Genomic DNA, 17,926 nt, shown 5'->3' on the forward strand with positions numbered 1-17,926 from the left:
TTAAAAATATTTTTAATTTATGACATTTTTAAAGCTTTGTTTTTTTTGACTTACCATTGACAAACTACGATCGTTATATTTAGATCGAGAAGGGCTAGAAAGTTTTTCTTTAAAGAAGGGAAAACTTTCTAGCCTTGTAATAACTTAAGTAAGGGAAAAAATTCTTGACCACTTACACAACTTTTTTAAATTTGTTATCACTAGTCAAGAGAGTTTTTCCATATGGAAACATGAAAGAAAACAAGAAAAACAACATTAAAGTGAAAATTCAACTTCTGTTAGCAGTTATCACAAGTCAAGACAGTTTCCCCTTCTTTAAAAAAGGTGAAATTCAACTTGTGTCAGGAGACCTTCTTAAAAGATGAAAAAAATAATCAGTTATTGTAAGAGTTTTCCTCTCCAAAAAAAGGAAAATTTAAGTTTTGTCACGTTAAAACAAATTTAGAAAGTCGATTCTAATAATAGTTTTTGTTGAAAATTTAAATCATCATGCAAAAGGTCCAATATGTCAAATGGAATTATACCAAATGACACCCATAATCCAATTTTAGTTTTAACTAGCATTTTTCTTCTTTGCATTGCGTTAACGGAAAAACCAAAAAAGCAAAAAGCATAGCATTGACGGAAAAAACCAAAAAATAAAAAGAAACTGCAATTTATCCGGCATTTGTACAACAGATTTAACATGACTGTGAAAAAGAAGGGAAAATTTCTTAAAATAATAAAACGAGTCATAGGCCGAATTTACATTTTCTGTTATTTTCTCAAGAATTGTTGTCATAAGAAGAAGAAAGAAAAATTTCTTGGCATGGATTAAATTACTTTGTCCAATTTCAATTTTAAAAATATCAAAAAATCTAATCTTTGAAATTACTTTACATCAATTCCTAATATTTTTCGAAAAAGAAACTTTTCTGGGGAATGGTTTTCTGGGAATTGGAACATTCTGGGGAATGGTTTTCTGGGAATTAGAACATTCTGGGGAATGGTTTTCTGGGGAACGGTTTTCTGGGGAATGGTTTTCTGGGGAACATGACACAATCGCGACAAGATATCACGATAACGACTAAGTGTATTTTAAATGTAGTATGTATGAGCTTTGCAATTTATTTAAAAAATACATCAATTTTATTCTGCAAAACTTTTTTTATATTTTTAAAAGATTACCAAATATTTTGTTGTAATTTTGTCTTGGTCCGCTTTGCTAATTTTCTTTCAACTTTTCTATATTTTTAATGAAAAAATCTTAGAGAAATTAGGAGAACTAAAAATAGCCAAATAACTATTTAGAAAGTTTTACAGTCTGTATTGAGGTGAATTGTATAAAATTTTCTCATTTATTTAAGTAACAATTAGAAATTTTCTTTATGTAGGTTTTTTAAATACGATGTCACACAATGAATAAAATCAAATGAAACAGTAATTGAGAAAAAACAATTCAGGTCAATGAATCAACTAAAATTGATCAGACTGACCTTTCCATCCACTACCAATCCTCAATTCAATGCAAATTTCGATGCATTCAACGCTGATAACGTGACTTCTTGATTAATCACCATTCAAACCCGGACCCCGGCGGGTGACAACCGTTTAAAGCTTCATTATCACCATGATGTGTTGCACTCCCGCTTTAAATTCCTCTGCCCTCACCGGTACAAGTGATGCGACATGATCGAGGTCATATCCGCAAGAAGAGTTAAAAAGTACCAAACCAATGAATGCACTTCCAAGCCAACACACCACAGATAAACCGGTTTTTCGAAAGGAGTATGATAACAATGCCATCATGAGGGGCATTTAATTTTCGGCATCACAAATTACAACCCATTAAATCATTTAAAACATTTTGCGGTGGCGGCGGCGTGATTATCATTCTTCCCACTGGCACTGACGGCTGCTGCTCGCGCAAGAAAGTGTGTAACTCTCGCGGAATGCTACCTCTTAATACCTTTTTGCAGGTACCTGAGCCTGATGCCCGAGCTTGGTGCAGCAAGTCCGGTCGAATGACACATGTTTTTGACCACGTGCAGTAGCCGCACGGTGACCACATTAGTTAGAAAATTAGCGGAAATGAATTTGTATTGATGCGACTTCAAGTGTGGAGCACTTTCGCTTTCGCAAAGGGAAGCCGGTTACGTTGCGACGAAATAGAAATCGAAGAACTGCTCTGAACATGGGCGCAATTCCCATGACTTGTCGAGGAGCAGCCACTGACAAGGTTCCATCGTTAGCCGCGGGGAAGACGAGTGAGTCTCGAGTGAAATGTTTCGTTTGTGTCTGCCCTGTGGAGTAAATCTGCGCTTATGTGACCTGATGAGATAATGGATTCTATTAGCTAATGTGACACCAGTGAAGAAAGTCGACGAAAGTAAAGGAAGTCTCGCGCAACAATGTTCCTTTTTCATGTTAGTTCTTTGCTAACCGAACAAACTGACCTGCTGCCAGATCCGTAGACAGTTAACTTAGTTTTGGGATCTCGTGGTTTACCCTTCTCCTTTAGGGTGGTTAAAGTTTAACTTTTCTCCTTCTACTGCAGGGTTGAATTGTATGAGTGTATTGAGCATAAATCCCAAATATGAGCTCGATTGAACGAAAACTCGAGTAGCCGAACACTCTTCATTGCGATTTTGTGCAGGAAAAGTCACTTTTAGCTATCCCAATTTTGAAACTAATTGTCATTTTTTCATCAATATTTAATGTGCGCTCTACTGTTCCTGTTCACATAAATCTCTGGTTAGTTTGCCTTATATTTATAATTAATAACTTTATATCTTTGGTTAAATAAAGTTAAAACTCAATAAACGTGCCAAAAATCACTTCCATTTCATTTTTTGTAAGATTTTCATAGATTTTGAAAAGTATAATGAAGAAAAATCAAAGTGTCGCATTATTACCCAAGGGCTGAACAGAAAGGGGAACAATAAGACAGCCCTGGATTCTGGGTATATTCTTAAATTTGTAGCCCAACTGATGCTCTACCAAATGACGACAGAAATTGAAGAAATATTAGTTTTGGTGTAAATGGCAGCATATAAGCGAAAATGTAATTTTAAGCCATAATTTACTTTTACACCCCAGAAACAAACATTTATGAATAACTTTGCAAGGGAACGTCCATATCCGAAGCAACTCTTATGGCAGAAGGGTATCCAGTAGACAAACCTTTCCCCCAAATATGAGCCTGATTGGTTGAAACAGGTTGAAACTGTAGACGTTGGGCCCAGAGGAAGACGCGGATTATTAATAAAACACATCACTGGCGGCTAATAACTTTTATTGCCGCCACCACTCGCGTGTCCGACCGCGGTACACTCTGATTGTCACTAACTAACTCTTCTCATCTCTAGACGTCAACCATAGTTGATCTGTCAGCCAGTGTTGACCAGGGTTAGATTCCTACATCCCTCTCTTCCTTGAAAATGATAGATACTTCACAATTGATAATTTAACAGTTTAGCAAACTAGATTGTCCTCATAATTGCCCTGATCTGAACACACGAGTGGATTTATTTTTAATCTAGTATTTGTTGATAACAATAGTATTATAATCTTATATCTTTTGCTGAGTCAAACGAGCATTTATGTTTACAGTATAATCTCTTGTCACGTACTTTGAACTTTGAACTAAGCCATTACACTCAATGAAGTTTTGTCCTTTCACTCTCCTTTCTTAGCTGTTCAATTTAATTGTTGCTCCGTCACATTTATTAATCTTGTAATTGTAAATCCATAATTCACTACAGTTAACCGCTATCCAATCGATCCAGTACTACCTCTTCCTTCACTTAAAACAATTTAATTTAAAGTTAATAGAATGCTAAGCGTTTCCCTATTTTCCTATAATTTGAGCAAATTTAATCAATAAATTTATGAGTCTAAAATCTTGTACGCAGCATTTGTCAGATAGTATTTTTTTTAAAGATTCCAATGCAAATAATATTAGATTTTATAAGACACCTGTTTCAGCCTCTTTCTAAAAAATGACTTGTTTTTTTTTTGTTCCCTTTGTTTTGAGTCCGGTAGATTTGAATGAATAAAGATAATCCTCAACTATCGTTTCACAATTCTATATCTTAAAACAATAACAGTCGCTCAAATAAGTTGTTTGCGGAAACAAGCTGGAGCAGTTCTTTGAGCTGCAAGAGCTGATGGGAAAGTACCTATGCCCTGCAGTTAAAGTCTTAGCCTTAATTAACTAACTGACAATTTTTTTCTGTGATATAAACTTAAGCTTTCCTATCCTTTTTCTTCTCCCCTAGCAAAAGTAGCAGTTGTTTTAAACAGTTTTATCTGCTCTCGCTTAATTTATTGAAATTACTGAACTTATTTCGTCCAATGATTGTATCTGAATTATTTTGTAGCTGTAAGTATCTTCAAAACTCTGCATTTTGTAATTAGTTAGGCAAAATTTATTATGATAAATGCAACTAATAAACATGAATTGAATATACATTATTTCTCATTCATTGTCTTATGGAGTTACCGATTATTAACAATTTCACGGTGCCTATCAATCAGAGCCCCCTGCATCAATACTCCTTCACACATTCCCCAGCATTTAATCAACCCCATAAAGCAGCGTCTCCAAAATTACTTACCACAACACCTAACTATTTGTACAATCAAATTATAACGGAATTGGGTCCGTCAACCTGACAATTCTGGAATACGAAGACAACTTCGCACCCCCAAACAGAACCCTATCTTGCAACCATTCTCCTTCAAATCTTAAGGACATCCCTTAGTTCATCAGCAGTCTCCAGGTGAGCCGCCAGCCAACTCGGCTCCGGGCCGCATACACTCCGTCCAGGTCGGCACCCCGCCCGCCTGGCTCTCTTGCCATGCGCACGACCCAAAGGATCCGATAAACCCAGGTGACTCTCTGAAAACCCGGTTTGCCGTTGAGCTGCATTAGCTCGTGGTTCATCCTTCCCCTCTGTGTGTTGTTCACGCGGAATTCGGCCTAACGCAGTTGTGTGAGTCCAGATTCCGTCAGGGAAATCGCCTGCCGAGGATGACCGGTGCCGCCTAGCTTCCGATCCGGCCGAGCGTCACACGAGGAAAGAGGACGCGAGCTGGACTTGCTTTGCCAGCTGTCATCGAACCGTTCGTGTGGCTGCGTCCATGCTTTGTCAGTGCATGGCTGCGTCATGCCAATCGTACGAGGGGCCTATTCAACTGGATCTAACGGAGTGCGCTCACATACACCGCAATAGGGTGTATCACTCCACACATCTCTCCTCTTCTCCATAAAAAAATATTGTTGAAACAATTTAACTAGGAAATAAATACCACAACTACATAACGGCATTCCATGGAATCTACAAAAGTTTCCAATAAAACCAACAACAAAGTTCTTAGCAACCTTCGGATCCATTGCCAACATTTCTCAAAGAAAAGATGGTTACGTTAGAATTTCGATCAAGCAAATCACCTAATTTTCTTTTTTAAAGCGAGGATTGTTATTTTCCTGATTTGCTGTGTCTTTCTCTCTCTCTCTCTCTCTCTCTCTCTCTCTCTCTTTCTATCTATCTCTCTATCTATCTATCTTTTTATCTATCTATCTCTCTATCTCTCTATCTATCTATCTATCTATCTATCTATCTATCTATCTATCTATCTATCTATCTATCTATCTATCTATCTATCTATCTATCTATCTATCTATCTATCTATCTATCTATCTATCTATCTATCTATCTATCTATCTATCTATCTATCTATCTATCTATCTATCTATCTATCTATCTATCTATCTATCTATCTATCTATCTATCTATCTATCTATCTATCTCTCTATCTATCTATCTCTCTATCTATCTATCTATCTATCTATCTATCTATCTATCTATCTATCTATCTATCTATCTCTCTATCTATCTATCTCTCTATCTATCTATCTCTCTATCTATCTATCTATCTCTCTATCTATCAATCTCTCTCTCTATCTATCTCTCGCTCTATCTCTCTCTTTGATTTCTTTCTCGGTTTCCCTAAACCATTCTGGCCTATAACCTACTCTATAGTAATTAAGTTTTAGAGTTTTATTTTTCACTCTCCTCATTGAACTACAATCTGGCAAACACAGCACAGAAATCCCAAAAAAAAAATCTTTAAAGCTTTTCAATATTCCTTACATTTTCTTTTAATTTGCTCACTTTAACCTTAACCAAGTCATTGAGCGTAGCATCGTCATCTGTGCACAGCTTTGTCCCAAAATTCATTACGAGAGCATTCGTGACTATATTCTAACTATTTCACAAATCAATTTCAATAACATACAATCTCGCCTTTTGCCTGTTTCAAACTTTTCAACCACAGTGAGTCAGTCTACACCACCATTTTCTAAACTACGGCTGGACAAACTGGTCTACCGTAACCCTCGCGATTTTAGTGAATCAATCGCAGCTTTTCAAGCATCACATTGGACCAATCGCGGCCTTCCAGCCCAACGCGACTCATTCTTTCTCGGAACTATCGCGACCTTACAGGCTATTTACCACGGCGGGTCAAACTGACCCACCGTGCCCAACGCGATTCATTTTTTCCTCAGAACAATCGCGGCCTTCCAGGCTATTTACCACGGCAGGCCCATCTGACCCACCGTGCCCAACGCGACTCATTATTGCTTGGAACTATCGCGGCCTTCCAGGCTATTTACCACGGCGGGTCAAACTGACCCACCGTGCCCAACGCGATGAAATGTTCCACCAATCGCGGCCTTCCAGGCTATTTACCACGGCGGGCCCATCTGACCCACCGTGCCCAACGCGACTCATTATTTCTCGGAACTATCGCGGCCTTCCAGGCTATTTACCACGGCGAGTCAAACTGACCCACCGTGCCCAACGCGATGAAATGTTCACCAATCGCGGCCTTCCAGGCTATTTACCACGGCGGGCCCATCTGACCCACCGTGCCCAACGCGACTCATTATTTCTCGGAACTATCGCGGCCTTCCAGGCTATTTACCACGGCGGGTCAAACTAACCCACCGTGCCCAACGCGATGAAATGTTCCACCAATCGCGGCCTTCCAGGCTATTTACCACGGCGGGCCCATCTGACCCACCGTGCCCAACGCGACTCATTATTTCTCGGAACTATCGCGGCCTTCCAGGCTATTTACCACGGCGGGTCAAACTAACCCACCGTGCCCAACGCGATGAAATGTTCCACCAATCGCGGCCTTCCAGGCTATTTACCACGGTGGGCCCATCTGGCCCACCGTGCCCAACGCGACTCATTATTTCTCGGAACTATCGCGGCCTTCCAGGCTATTTACCACGGCGAGTCAAACTGACTCACCGTGCCCAACGCGATGAAATGTTCACCAATCGCGGCCTTCCAGGCTATTTACCACGGCGGGCCCATCTGACCCACCGTGCCCAACGCGACTCATTATTTCTCGGAACTATCGCGGCCTTCCAGGCTATTTACCACGGCGGGTCGAACTAACCCACCGTGCCCAACGCGATGAAATGTTCCACCAATCGCGGCCTTCCAGGCTATTTACCACGGCGGGCCCATCTGACCCACCGTGCCCAACGCGACTCATTATTTCTCGGAACTATCGCGGCCTTCCAGGCTATTTACCACGGCGGGTTAAACTAACCCACCGTGCCCAACGCGATGAAATGTTCCACCAATCGCGGCCTTCCAGGCTATTTACCACGGCGGGCCCATCTGGCCCACCGTGCCCAACGCGATTCTTGAAAATGATTCGACTTTCTGTCAAATTCAATTCCGCCAACAAATAAACTTGCTCCAAACATCGAGCAACAACCGCACACAATTGCAAATCTCCATTTCACGAATCCTTGTCCACTTTCCACACTCTACTTACGTAAACAATCTTGCTAACACCTCTTTTTTTACGGATAACATTTTCCTCCATTTCACTGTCCTTGGCAGACGATTTCCCGCAGATTCTTATACATTGCAAAGTAAAATGCAACTCCGTCACGGTCGCCAATGTGTGGGTCCAGATTCCGTCAGGGAAATCGCCTGCCGAGGATGACCGGTGCCGCCTAGCTTCCGATCCGGCCGAGCGTCACACGAGGAAAGAGGACGCGAGCTGGACTTGCTTTGCCAGCTGTCATCGAACCGTTCGTGTGGCTGCGTCCATGCTTTGTCAGTGCATGGCTGCGTCATGCCAATCGTACGAGGGGCTTATTCAACTGGATCTAATGGAGTGCGCTCACATACACCGCAATAGGGTGTATCACTCCACACAGCAGTAAGACCTCTCCGAACGAACTACGTGTGCTGGCAAAACCTCCTCCTCCTGTGACCTGTTGCTAATGAAACTCAGTAATAAAAAAAAGTATTTTGTAGGTTTAATCACTGATTGTGTTATAGTATTTAAGAGCAGGTTAAAGTTTGGCTTTACAACTTCTACATTATTAGAACACAATATCTTGCCTCTTGTATACGTTTGATGAGTACATAACCTTAACGAATTAAAACAAACCTTCCACTTTAACGTTCCCAGATCTTTTATGGCCCCTATTGTAAGATTCTGCTCGCACCTAGGAGTCTGAAGGCTTGAATGGGAAGAGCACCCAAACCTCTTTTTACTCCTTCCACCCACGGATTCGATCTGACGATCTTTGGATTGCAAGTCCAGCCGCCGACCAGCGACTCTACCGGAGCAGGTTTGGTTTGGTGTGTTGTTTGTTCGTATATCAGGGAGACGACTTCTACGCCTGGAATTACTCTACGGCCTAACAACAACTAAGGGCGAAGACCAGCGTTTTACTCCCCATCCGAATGGAAGTCAATAGAAGATGGGAAACGAACCCCTGATCATCCGCTTACAACGCGAACAGCGTAACCATTCGACCACGCCTGCACCCAAACGAATTACCAAATACCCTAAACTTTCCTGTTACTTTTCAATCATTTCAACTGTTAACTTGTGCAAAAATGATCCCTAATGGCACTACTGAACTTCCTTAAAAATATCCTCGTAGTTTGTACCTTGAATTCCTAACTTTAACAGTAACTGTTACTTACGACAATGTTACAATGTTGACGAATACAAATTTTTCTAACTTCACCTTTCGATGATCATACACAAGCCTGCAGCCCCTACCCCAGGCCTAAATATTAACAAGCCATCTATACGCTAGGCAGAGCGAAAATCCAGAAGCCACCTCTTCATCATGCTTCCGTGTAATTATCCGCAAGCCATCTCTCCCCCAGGTATGAGTGGACAATCACAAGCCTTTTCTCCCCCAGGCCTTACAGCAGATATTCACAAGCCATCTCTCCACCAGGCATGAGTGAACATCCACCAGCCTCCTCTTCACCAGGCTTCCATGTAATCATCCACAAGCCATCTCTCCACCAGGCATGAGTGGACAATCACAAGCCTCTTCTCCCCCAGGCCTTACAGCAGATATTCACGAGCCATCTCTCCACCAGGCATGAGTGAACATCCACCAGCCTCTCAACGGCACTAAGCCATCCCCCGGCACTAAGCCAACCCCCGGCACTAAGCCAACCTCCGGCACTAAGCCAACCCTCGGCACTAAGCCAACCTCCGGCACTAAGCCAACCCCCGGCACTAAGCCAACCTCCGGCACTAAGCCAACCCCCGGCACTAAGCCAACCCCCGGCACTAAGCCAACCCCCGGCACTAAGCCAACCCTCGGCACTAAGCCAACCTCCGGCACTAAGCCAACCCTCGGCACTAAGCCATCCCCCGGCACTAAGCCATCCCCCGGCACTAAGCCAACCTCCGGCACTAAGCCAACCCCCGGCACTAAGCCAACCCCCGGCACTAAGCCAACCTCCGGCACTAAGCCATCCCCCGGCACTAAGCCATCCACCTTCGACACTAAGCCATCCATAACTTTTTAGAACAAGATCACCAGATATCAGCTGCACTGAAGGATCAACTGTATCGTTGCTTCAAATCAGCCGTACGATTTGTACACAACCTTCGCCGACGTGATACCCCAGCAGCTGTCCGCAACTCTGTCCTTGGAATTGACTTGCCATCGAAATACCGCCTAAGGATCTGCAGTTTCATTAGACAAGCCGACTACGACAACCTACCAGACTACATCCATCAACACCTGCAACACAGTCAGCAGCAGCGAAGCCGCTGCTTCATCATCCGTAGACACACCACTTCAAGCGGAAAAAGTGTCCTGGTTCACGGAGCTACCTGCTGGAACTCTTTACCAATCGATTCTACTTAATTTTAGTTTAACGAATAGTTAAAGTACTCAGTTTGTATGGATTATTTCTGTCAATTATATTGTTCCTACATTTACTTCCTTGACCTGATAAAAAAGTTGTTAACTAACAGGTTATCGTTATAAATAAACGCACAAATTACAGTTACCTAAGTACACGCGTGCAAAAACAGTTCACAAGGGCTGTCAAATTTCTAACCTTAGAACCGAGTCAGTTTCAGATTGAACTGAATTAAGCGCTGAACTGAAATGCGGCAACCATGCCTAACCAGCTTCCAAACGAATGCACCAATAGAAACGCTCTTTGAATTATGCCCACAAGATTCCAATCACTTCAACCGACTACCAACTGTTTTCCATTTTGCGAGTGAAGAAATGAATCAAAATACCAGATTAACCTGTCGTCTTGTCTCTAGTGACCCTATTTGAATGAAATAAGGTCAAGACAACTTTCCTCTGACCGACTGGCATTCTCGATTGCGAGATTCCTACTCGAAACTAGGTTACCGAAAGCTTGATCGTTGAGGCAATTGCAAACCCTATTTTTACACCTTAGCTTCCATTCCATTCGAACTGATGACCTTTGGAGTCCAACTGCCTACTTGCGACTCCACCAAAACAGGACCCAGGGAAACGTCTCCTACCCCTGGACTGAGCTAACAACCTAACCTCTTGGTTAGACTGGGGCCGACATTTACTTCCCCATCCGACGGAAGGTGTGATCAGACAAATCACGTCTCGAAAAATGCCACCGGGACCTTCTGGGATCGAACTCAAGCCGACTGAGTGAGAGGAAACTACGCTTACTCCACACCACGTGTCCCGGCTCCTCTGACCTTTATAACACAAAAAAAAGATGCTATTTAAAACTTAAATTACGGCCGTTTGTTATCCAAAACGAAGACTTTTAAGAGGACCCAAAACTGAGTACAAAACTGAAAATCAAGTCAAACCTAACTGACCCTCTTTAGCCGTGTAACTATGTAAACAAATGCACAATGTGTATATTTTTCATTCAACTGCCACCGCTTACGTGTACACGCATACACTCTTACTGCTTTCACAATCTCACGCACCCGCTTACATACTTACAGATTGTTGTTCTTATAATTCCTCCTCCACCTCTTCACAAAAATTACCGTACACTACCTTAGATTTCCTGAGACACTTCCACTTTCACTGGATATTTTCTCCTCGTCGCCAATGTAGACGTTGGGCCCAGAGGAAGACGCGGATTATTAATAAAACACATCACTGGCGGCTAATAACTTTTATTGCCGCCACCACTCGCGTGTCCGACCGCGGTACACTCTGATTGTCACTAACTAACTCTTCTCATCTCTAGACGTCAACCATAGTTGATCTGTCAGCCAGTGTTGACCAGGGTTAGATTCCTACAGAAACTATGATTTGTGAGAGCCATTTTATCATTGTCTCATTGATGACTACTCTACCCTACGTCGTATCAGCGATCGCGACCTCCGACACTTATTTGTTTTTTCTCTCTCTCTCAATCATTTTTTTTTCATTATTTTCCAGTAAAAAAAAAACAATTAAAGATCATGCAGATGTAGAGGTCAAAACTTTTTAGAATTTGAAGATTAGTAAAGTTATCGAGAATATTGAATAGAACACATTTGGGTAAAAAAAACACTTCAACAACTAATCCTAACTTTCAACTAAACAACTAAAATCACTAAAATATTAAAAATTACTGGAAAAACTACAACCTGTATTTCACGTACTACTCCAAGAGCTCTTACTTGTTCTTCGCGAGTTAAGCGACCAAGCAGTGTTGTTGTCACCTCGATGGAAATGTTCATTAGTTCTTGTGGTGAAAACAGTTCACTACTGCCTCCATTCGTTGATGCTGGTTGGTTTTCCCTCGGTTGCTGACTGAATCCTGGAGGTGTTGTATTCTCTGCAACCTTTTACCGCTGATCCAACGGCAATGGCTGCAGATTTGGAACCACTCGAGCAGAACCCGCTCCTGGTGACGTCAAAGCGGGAAAGTCCACGTGTGTGAATGTTGGTGGTGTTTTGCGACGATTTGAATGGTTCCTCGACGTCGCTTGCTGTTGAATTTCCACAAAATCGGCTCGATTTGGGCAGCTCCGATTGTTGGTTGAATGATCGCCACAACAATTAAAGCATTTGGCTTCGATGTTCTCGTTGATTGTGTTGCAAGCTTGAGTTTTGTGCTCACCTCCGCAGGTTGCAAAACGACTCTTCATGAAACAGTTGCTTTCACCATGACCAAACTGCAAGCAGTTCGAATATTGTGTCACGTCACGGTGCGCAGGACGATAACGTCACAAGTCACAATGATGTTGAATATTTCCCAAACGGCTTTCAGCTCAGACGGCGTTGTCGATCCTTTCTCGAAATGAACCAGGTACAGTTGATCACGAAGTTGTAGTCTTTTCTACCAGGTAGTAGAATTTTGAATCCATCAGCCCACAAGCAAATGAAAGCTGGCACCAGATTTTATAAACCCAGTAGGCAATTTGCTCACCGAATCAGATGTTGATGTTTTCACAATAATGAGTGGAACCTTTTCCCGTCGTTCAACTTCTCGCTTACGTCCACAGATAAGGTAGCGAACTGGTTTCCAGACAGATTACGAGCGTCCTTGCTCAAACTGCCTGGCTTTGCAAGCAGCACATCGACACTCTTTATAGTCGATTCATAGAAAAATGTCCGCTTTCTGCTAAGAAATCAAGGGTTAGCTTGAGACATTTTTCTCTGTAATGGCAGTAACTTCTTCATTTATGCACTTTTTAGAGAGCTCATATTTGGCATGTGTTCATCTCATGTATACTGCCCACCATTGAAAAAACGGCTAATATCCACTTTTGGCAAAAACGAGATATTAGCACCAGGTGGTAGAGGATGTTCCAACGCATCTCCTGGAACTTGAATTTCGCTGAAATAGTTTTCAGACTTGGCTGCCGATGCGAAAAACCAAACGGCTAATATGCCACTCTTATGGGAAATTGCCTTGACGGAGATTTTGTGACCAACACTAAAACGCGTTTTTCTCGGAATACTTGATTTGGCATAATAGCCGAATTTTCAATTATGGGCAGTATAGGACAAACAATCGCTGAAAGTCGTCCAAATCGGTGCACCTCAATACAACCTGTGACACACTGTAGAAAAAAAAACTCGCTCTTCAGTTGTTTAGGACAAATAAGTTACTTCCTATTTTCACTCCACCGATAGCTGTTGTGTCCAAAATCTTGACTATCATCCGATGTAGACAGGTCGCCGACTTACCCGGGCCCATATTGATTAGATTTCACAAAGAACAAAACGAAAAAAGAACCAAAATCAGGTTTAGAACATTGACACAAGTTTATTTCAATGAGGTTACTGTTACACTTACATCGTAGAAAAGTACCTACATATTCTCTAACCAAATGCTTAAGAAGTACAATGACGAGACAATAGAGAAAATAATTTAAAAGTAAACGTAACTGGAAAGAATCCTCCTGCGGAAAGTAACAGAACAGATGTTTAGCACTACGGCCTAAAACGAAGCTTCAGTTCATCCAACCATTAATCGCTTCCCTTGTCCGCCTCGACGGCGGTCTTCTTCGCCGGCGAACCCTCAACCTCGGTGGTGGTCGTGTCGGGCTTCTTGCGCTTGATCAGGTGGGAGATGTCGGTCGGCTTTTCGGCTCCACTCTTCGAGCTGGACGACGATCCGTTGGTGGCGGTGGCTGCACCGGCAGAACTGGACGGTCCCGCACCAGCATCGAAACCGTTCGCCGAACTACCGCCTCCGTTCATGAGTTTGGACAGTTCCCGCTTAACTTCTTCGATCGACTGAAAAGCGACAGAAAAATACGAATTATAGCACGAATTAAGATAGAATATTTATCAAACCAACCGTTTTCTTCGCTTCCTCAACGTCGGCGATCTTGTCCGCGATCTCCTGCTTGGTCTCCTCGAGGTCCTTGATGGTGGCCTTGGTCTCGTCGTTCTGTTCCTTTGCCTTTTCCTGTTCGATCACCTTGTCCAGCTCGCTGCACGCCTCCCGGAACGACTTGACGGAATCGTCGAACTCGTTCAGCATCACGTGGCACAGACCAATCTTGTAGAAGATCTCCGCAACCAGGCGGCTGTCGGATTTGCCCGTTTTCTCGTAAACCGCGAGAGATTTCTCTGTGATGGGAAAATAGTTTTAAATTTAACGGTAATCTTGAAAGAATCATAACTTACTGTAATCGTTGATGGCTTCGCTGAAGTGAGTGTTCTCGAAGGAGATTCCGGCCAGTTCCGAGTAGCACTCCGACAGATTGTCGAACCCTTTGTCGGCCTGTGCTTCGAAGATTTTGACGGCCAGTTCGAGGATCTCCCAGGCGACCTCCAGGTTGCCACCGCCCTTTTCATCGTCATCCTCCTCGGTTCCCTCGGCTTGCTCGCCCCCAGCGCCATTGGTCGACGTCGACGGTCCCGGTTGCGGTTCTTCCACCGGCTTTGAAGACGACCCAGCCTCGGGCTCTTCCTTCTTGGCTTCTCCGTTTGCGTCGGATTTTCCCTCAGAAGTTTCCATCTTCTCCTCAGCCTCTTTCTCTTCCCCTTCGGCTTCACCGTCTTCTTCGCCACCCTCCTCTCCCTCATCCTCTTCACCCTCGCCGTCTTCTTCGCCCTCGTCCTCTCCGGGAACAATCAGATTGTTCTCGTCCTTGCCGAGCGCGGTCAAGCTCTTGGCGTACATCAGATACGGCAGCCCACACTCGTCCGCCGTGGGTCCGTACAGCTCGGAATAAATGGCACAGCACGCGCTCAGATCGTCCGCGGCTTCCGAGTACTGTTTCATGCAAAAATTGCGGCTGCCCCGGCCGAACAGCTCCTTCGCTTCCGCCATCTTTTCCTCCTTGGTCACGAGAGTTTCCGACTTTTCGGCCATTATGTGATGGTAAGGTTGACTCTGCAAAACAATAAAAAATAAAATGTGTTGGTCCGGAAGGTTTTTGGTGAATTTTTCATGATAGCTGATGTAATTGCGCCACACTTTGGGGTCGACCCCAAACTAATTAGATCTAAGTGGTTGATTGGCTATTACACCCTCAAATAAATGTTCCCAACATTCTACAGGCGCCATATTGGGTGCCATCTTGTATTTCTCGATTTCTGAATAATTTTGAGTATTCTGACGGTGAATGACCACTGTTTATATTCTAGCTCAGCGATCCAAATTAGTTAAATTAGACAATTAGATAAATATTTTCCAGATTCCACTGAAGCCATATTTATTAGCCGCCATCATGGAGTTCTTGATTCTGGATTTACAGGAGTATTTTAAGTATCATGTTGGTATTCAGCGACCCAAAATTAGATAGAATTGATCGGTTGAATGGTTACTACACATTCCAATAAATGTTCCTAACATTCTACAGGCGCCATATTGGAAGCCATCTTTATTCCGTGATTTCTGAATACTTTGGAGTATTCTAAGGGTCATATTCGTGTTCAGTGAAATTAATTTCGAATGGGTAATTTCAAATTTTGATACTTTCTTGTGCGCGAATAAGGCTTCATCCATAAAGTACGTCACACCAAAATCAGCAAAAAAAATTAGTTGCCTCAATGAATTCATTCGAAGAGAACACTATAACACAATAATAAACAAGGCAAAAAGTACATTAGGCTTTATAAAGCGCTTTGCATTCAACTTCCAGGACCCGTATACTATTAAATTACTCTATATAACGTATGTCAGGCCACTCTTGGAATACTGTAGTATCGTCTGGAATCCATACTATGCCGTACACCAAGCACGTATTGAATCTGTCCAAAAACAATTCTTACTGTACGCACTACGTAAACTTAACTGGACTGCATTTCCTCTCCCATCGTATGAAGCACGCTGCATGCTCATAAACATACAATCATTACAAGAACGTCGTAAATTTGCCATGCTCTCTTTCATCAACGACATTATTTCTCAACGCATACAGTCAGCAGCATTATTTTCAGTAATACGCAATAGTATTCATGAACCAAGCCGTACTCTTAGACATTCACAACTTTTTAGAATAACTGCATACACGACAAATTATTTAAAAAATTCGCCATTAAATCAAATGATGCGCTTTTATAATGAAAATTCACAGTACATACATTTCGACATGTCTAAACCGGAACTACGAAAAAATCTGTACAATAGAAATAATATCTAGTATGTAAGAAAATTGTAAGTAGTCTACATAAGCTTGACGAATAAACAATAAACAATCGATGGTAAGCAGATATTAGACTATCGTGTAAACTCGCACAAAATTAAATGTATGCAGGTTGACGTTTCTGCAAACAAATTCAGGCAAACAAACAAAGCCGATAAACTGCCAAACTTTCAAAAGGTGCATTTTTGTTTGTTTTCTTGTCATAGTCTAACACTAGCTTTACTATCACGTTAGTCAGAACAGATCCCTCGATGGTCCCTTCGATATTGGCAACCAGAGAGTCGACTGAAATTGAAAGCTGAATACCAAATTTCTAGAGATTTGATCCCTGAAACTTCTACTTGTAAGACACAAGCCGCAACCATGGTATACACAGTTAAAAAAATGATGTTCTTTTACTGCCCATGTTCGCATAAATGTCCCATATGCAGAAACAGTAAGCTGAGAAAAACGCATTTGAAGTTTGTCCCATACATAAGGCTACGTGTTAAGTTTTCGCGAAAAAACTGGATTTCCTCCTGTTTTCTAGAACAAAGTACTGGATGTTATAGGCTCTTACGAAAGAGCACACAATTTTGAACCAAACTGCATCAATAACTCGAAATCGATGAAAATGCATATGGGACATTTATGCGATCAGGGGCAGTTTATGTCTGTAAAAATGTGTAATTTTAGCTCTAAAAATGAACTTTTTCAGTCTAAATTGTTGTAATATTACATCATTACACCTTAAAATTTTACATCTTCCACATTACATTTTTTATTAAGTGTAGGTCTGTAGGGTAATGCAATTATTTTCAAACTATGATTATTGCAAATGATGATTTTTGGAGACATAACTCAAGCTCAATAGTTTGCATACATGGCCACTTTGAGCACTCTTGACAGGTCCTAAAATATTGCCACTTTGAACATTGTTTCATTTTTCCTAAAATCATTGCATAACATTACAATGATGACAAACTTCAACAAATTAATTTCTATCGAATGAACTATTATTCAACAAGTTCACGAAGGTCACGAATCGGTCAATCACATCACGAGTTAGCAATACGTTTCCTTTGTCCACAAAGCAACAGCAATACTAATGTCTCTATCGAAAAAGGACACTCAGAAAAACACACACACGCACACATCCAGCGCAAAACAAACACTTTATTTGTTTGGCAAAACAAAACGAACCTGCTACACAGAGATGGAACCACCAAACCGGTTCTTCTCGGTACTGCAAAAGAAGAAAGAGCAAAATATTACTTTTCCACGCTGCACACACAACGCACACACTCTAAATAAAGGAAAAACCCGGGAAAGGACACGATTATCACGTGCGCTTCGTCCTGATCTTCTTGCCTCGCCACACACAACTCTTGATGGACAGCCGGTCCAACAAACTGTCACCAAAAACAATAAACAGACCGCCGTCGTGGTGTCCCCCTATTGATTTTCCCACGAATGGGTTTCCAGTGCGCAAGCTTTGGGCCAGCACAGCACACGTACAGTCCACCAACACACGCCCCCAACTACG

At 42.2% G+C, this 17,926-nt stretch overlaps 1 protein-coding gene across 1 annotated transcript; it reads right to left on the reverse strand.

The window, feature by feature from the left end:
* Positions 1-13,540: 13,540 nt before the first annotated feature.
* Positions 13,541-17,780, reverse strand: LOC120421349 (protein NASP homolog). The gene is made up of 4 exons (XM_052709777.1): positions 17,584-17,780; positions 14,435-15,146; positions 14,103-14,377; positions 13,541-14,038 (listed from the first exon to the last, which is right to left on the reverse strand). The coding sequence occupies exons 2-4, from the start codon at positions 15,123-15,125 to the stop codon at positions 13,769-13,771; spliced, it is 1,236 nt and encodes a 411-aa protein (XP_052565737.1). The 5' UTR covers positions 15,126-15,146; positions 17,584-17,780; the 3' UTR covers positions 13,541-13,768.
* Positions 17,781-17,926: the final 146 nt, after the last annotated feature.

This window comes from Culex pipiens, chromosome 3 (genome assembly GCF_016801865.2).
Source record: "Culex pipiens pallens isolate TS chromosome 3, TS_CPP_V2, whole genome shotgun sequence".
In the NCBI taxonomy this organism is placed as follows: Eukaryota; Metazoa; Arthropoda; class Insecta; order Diptera; family Culicidae; genus Culex; species Culex pipiens.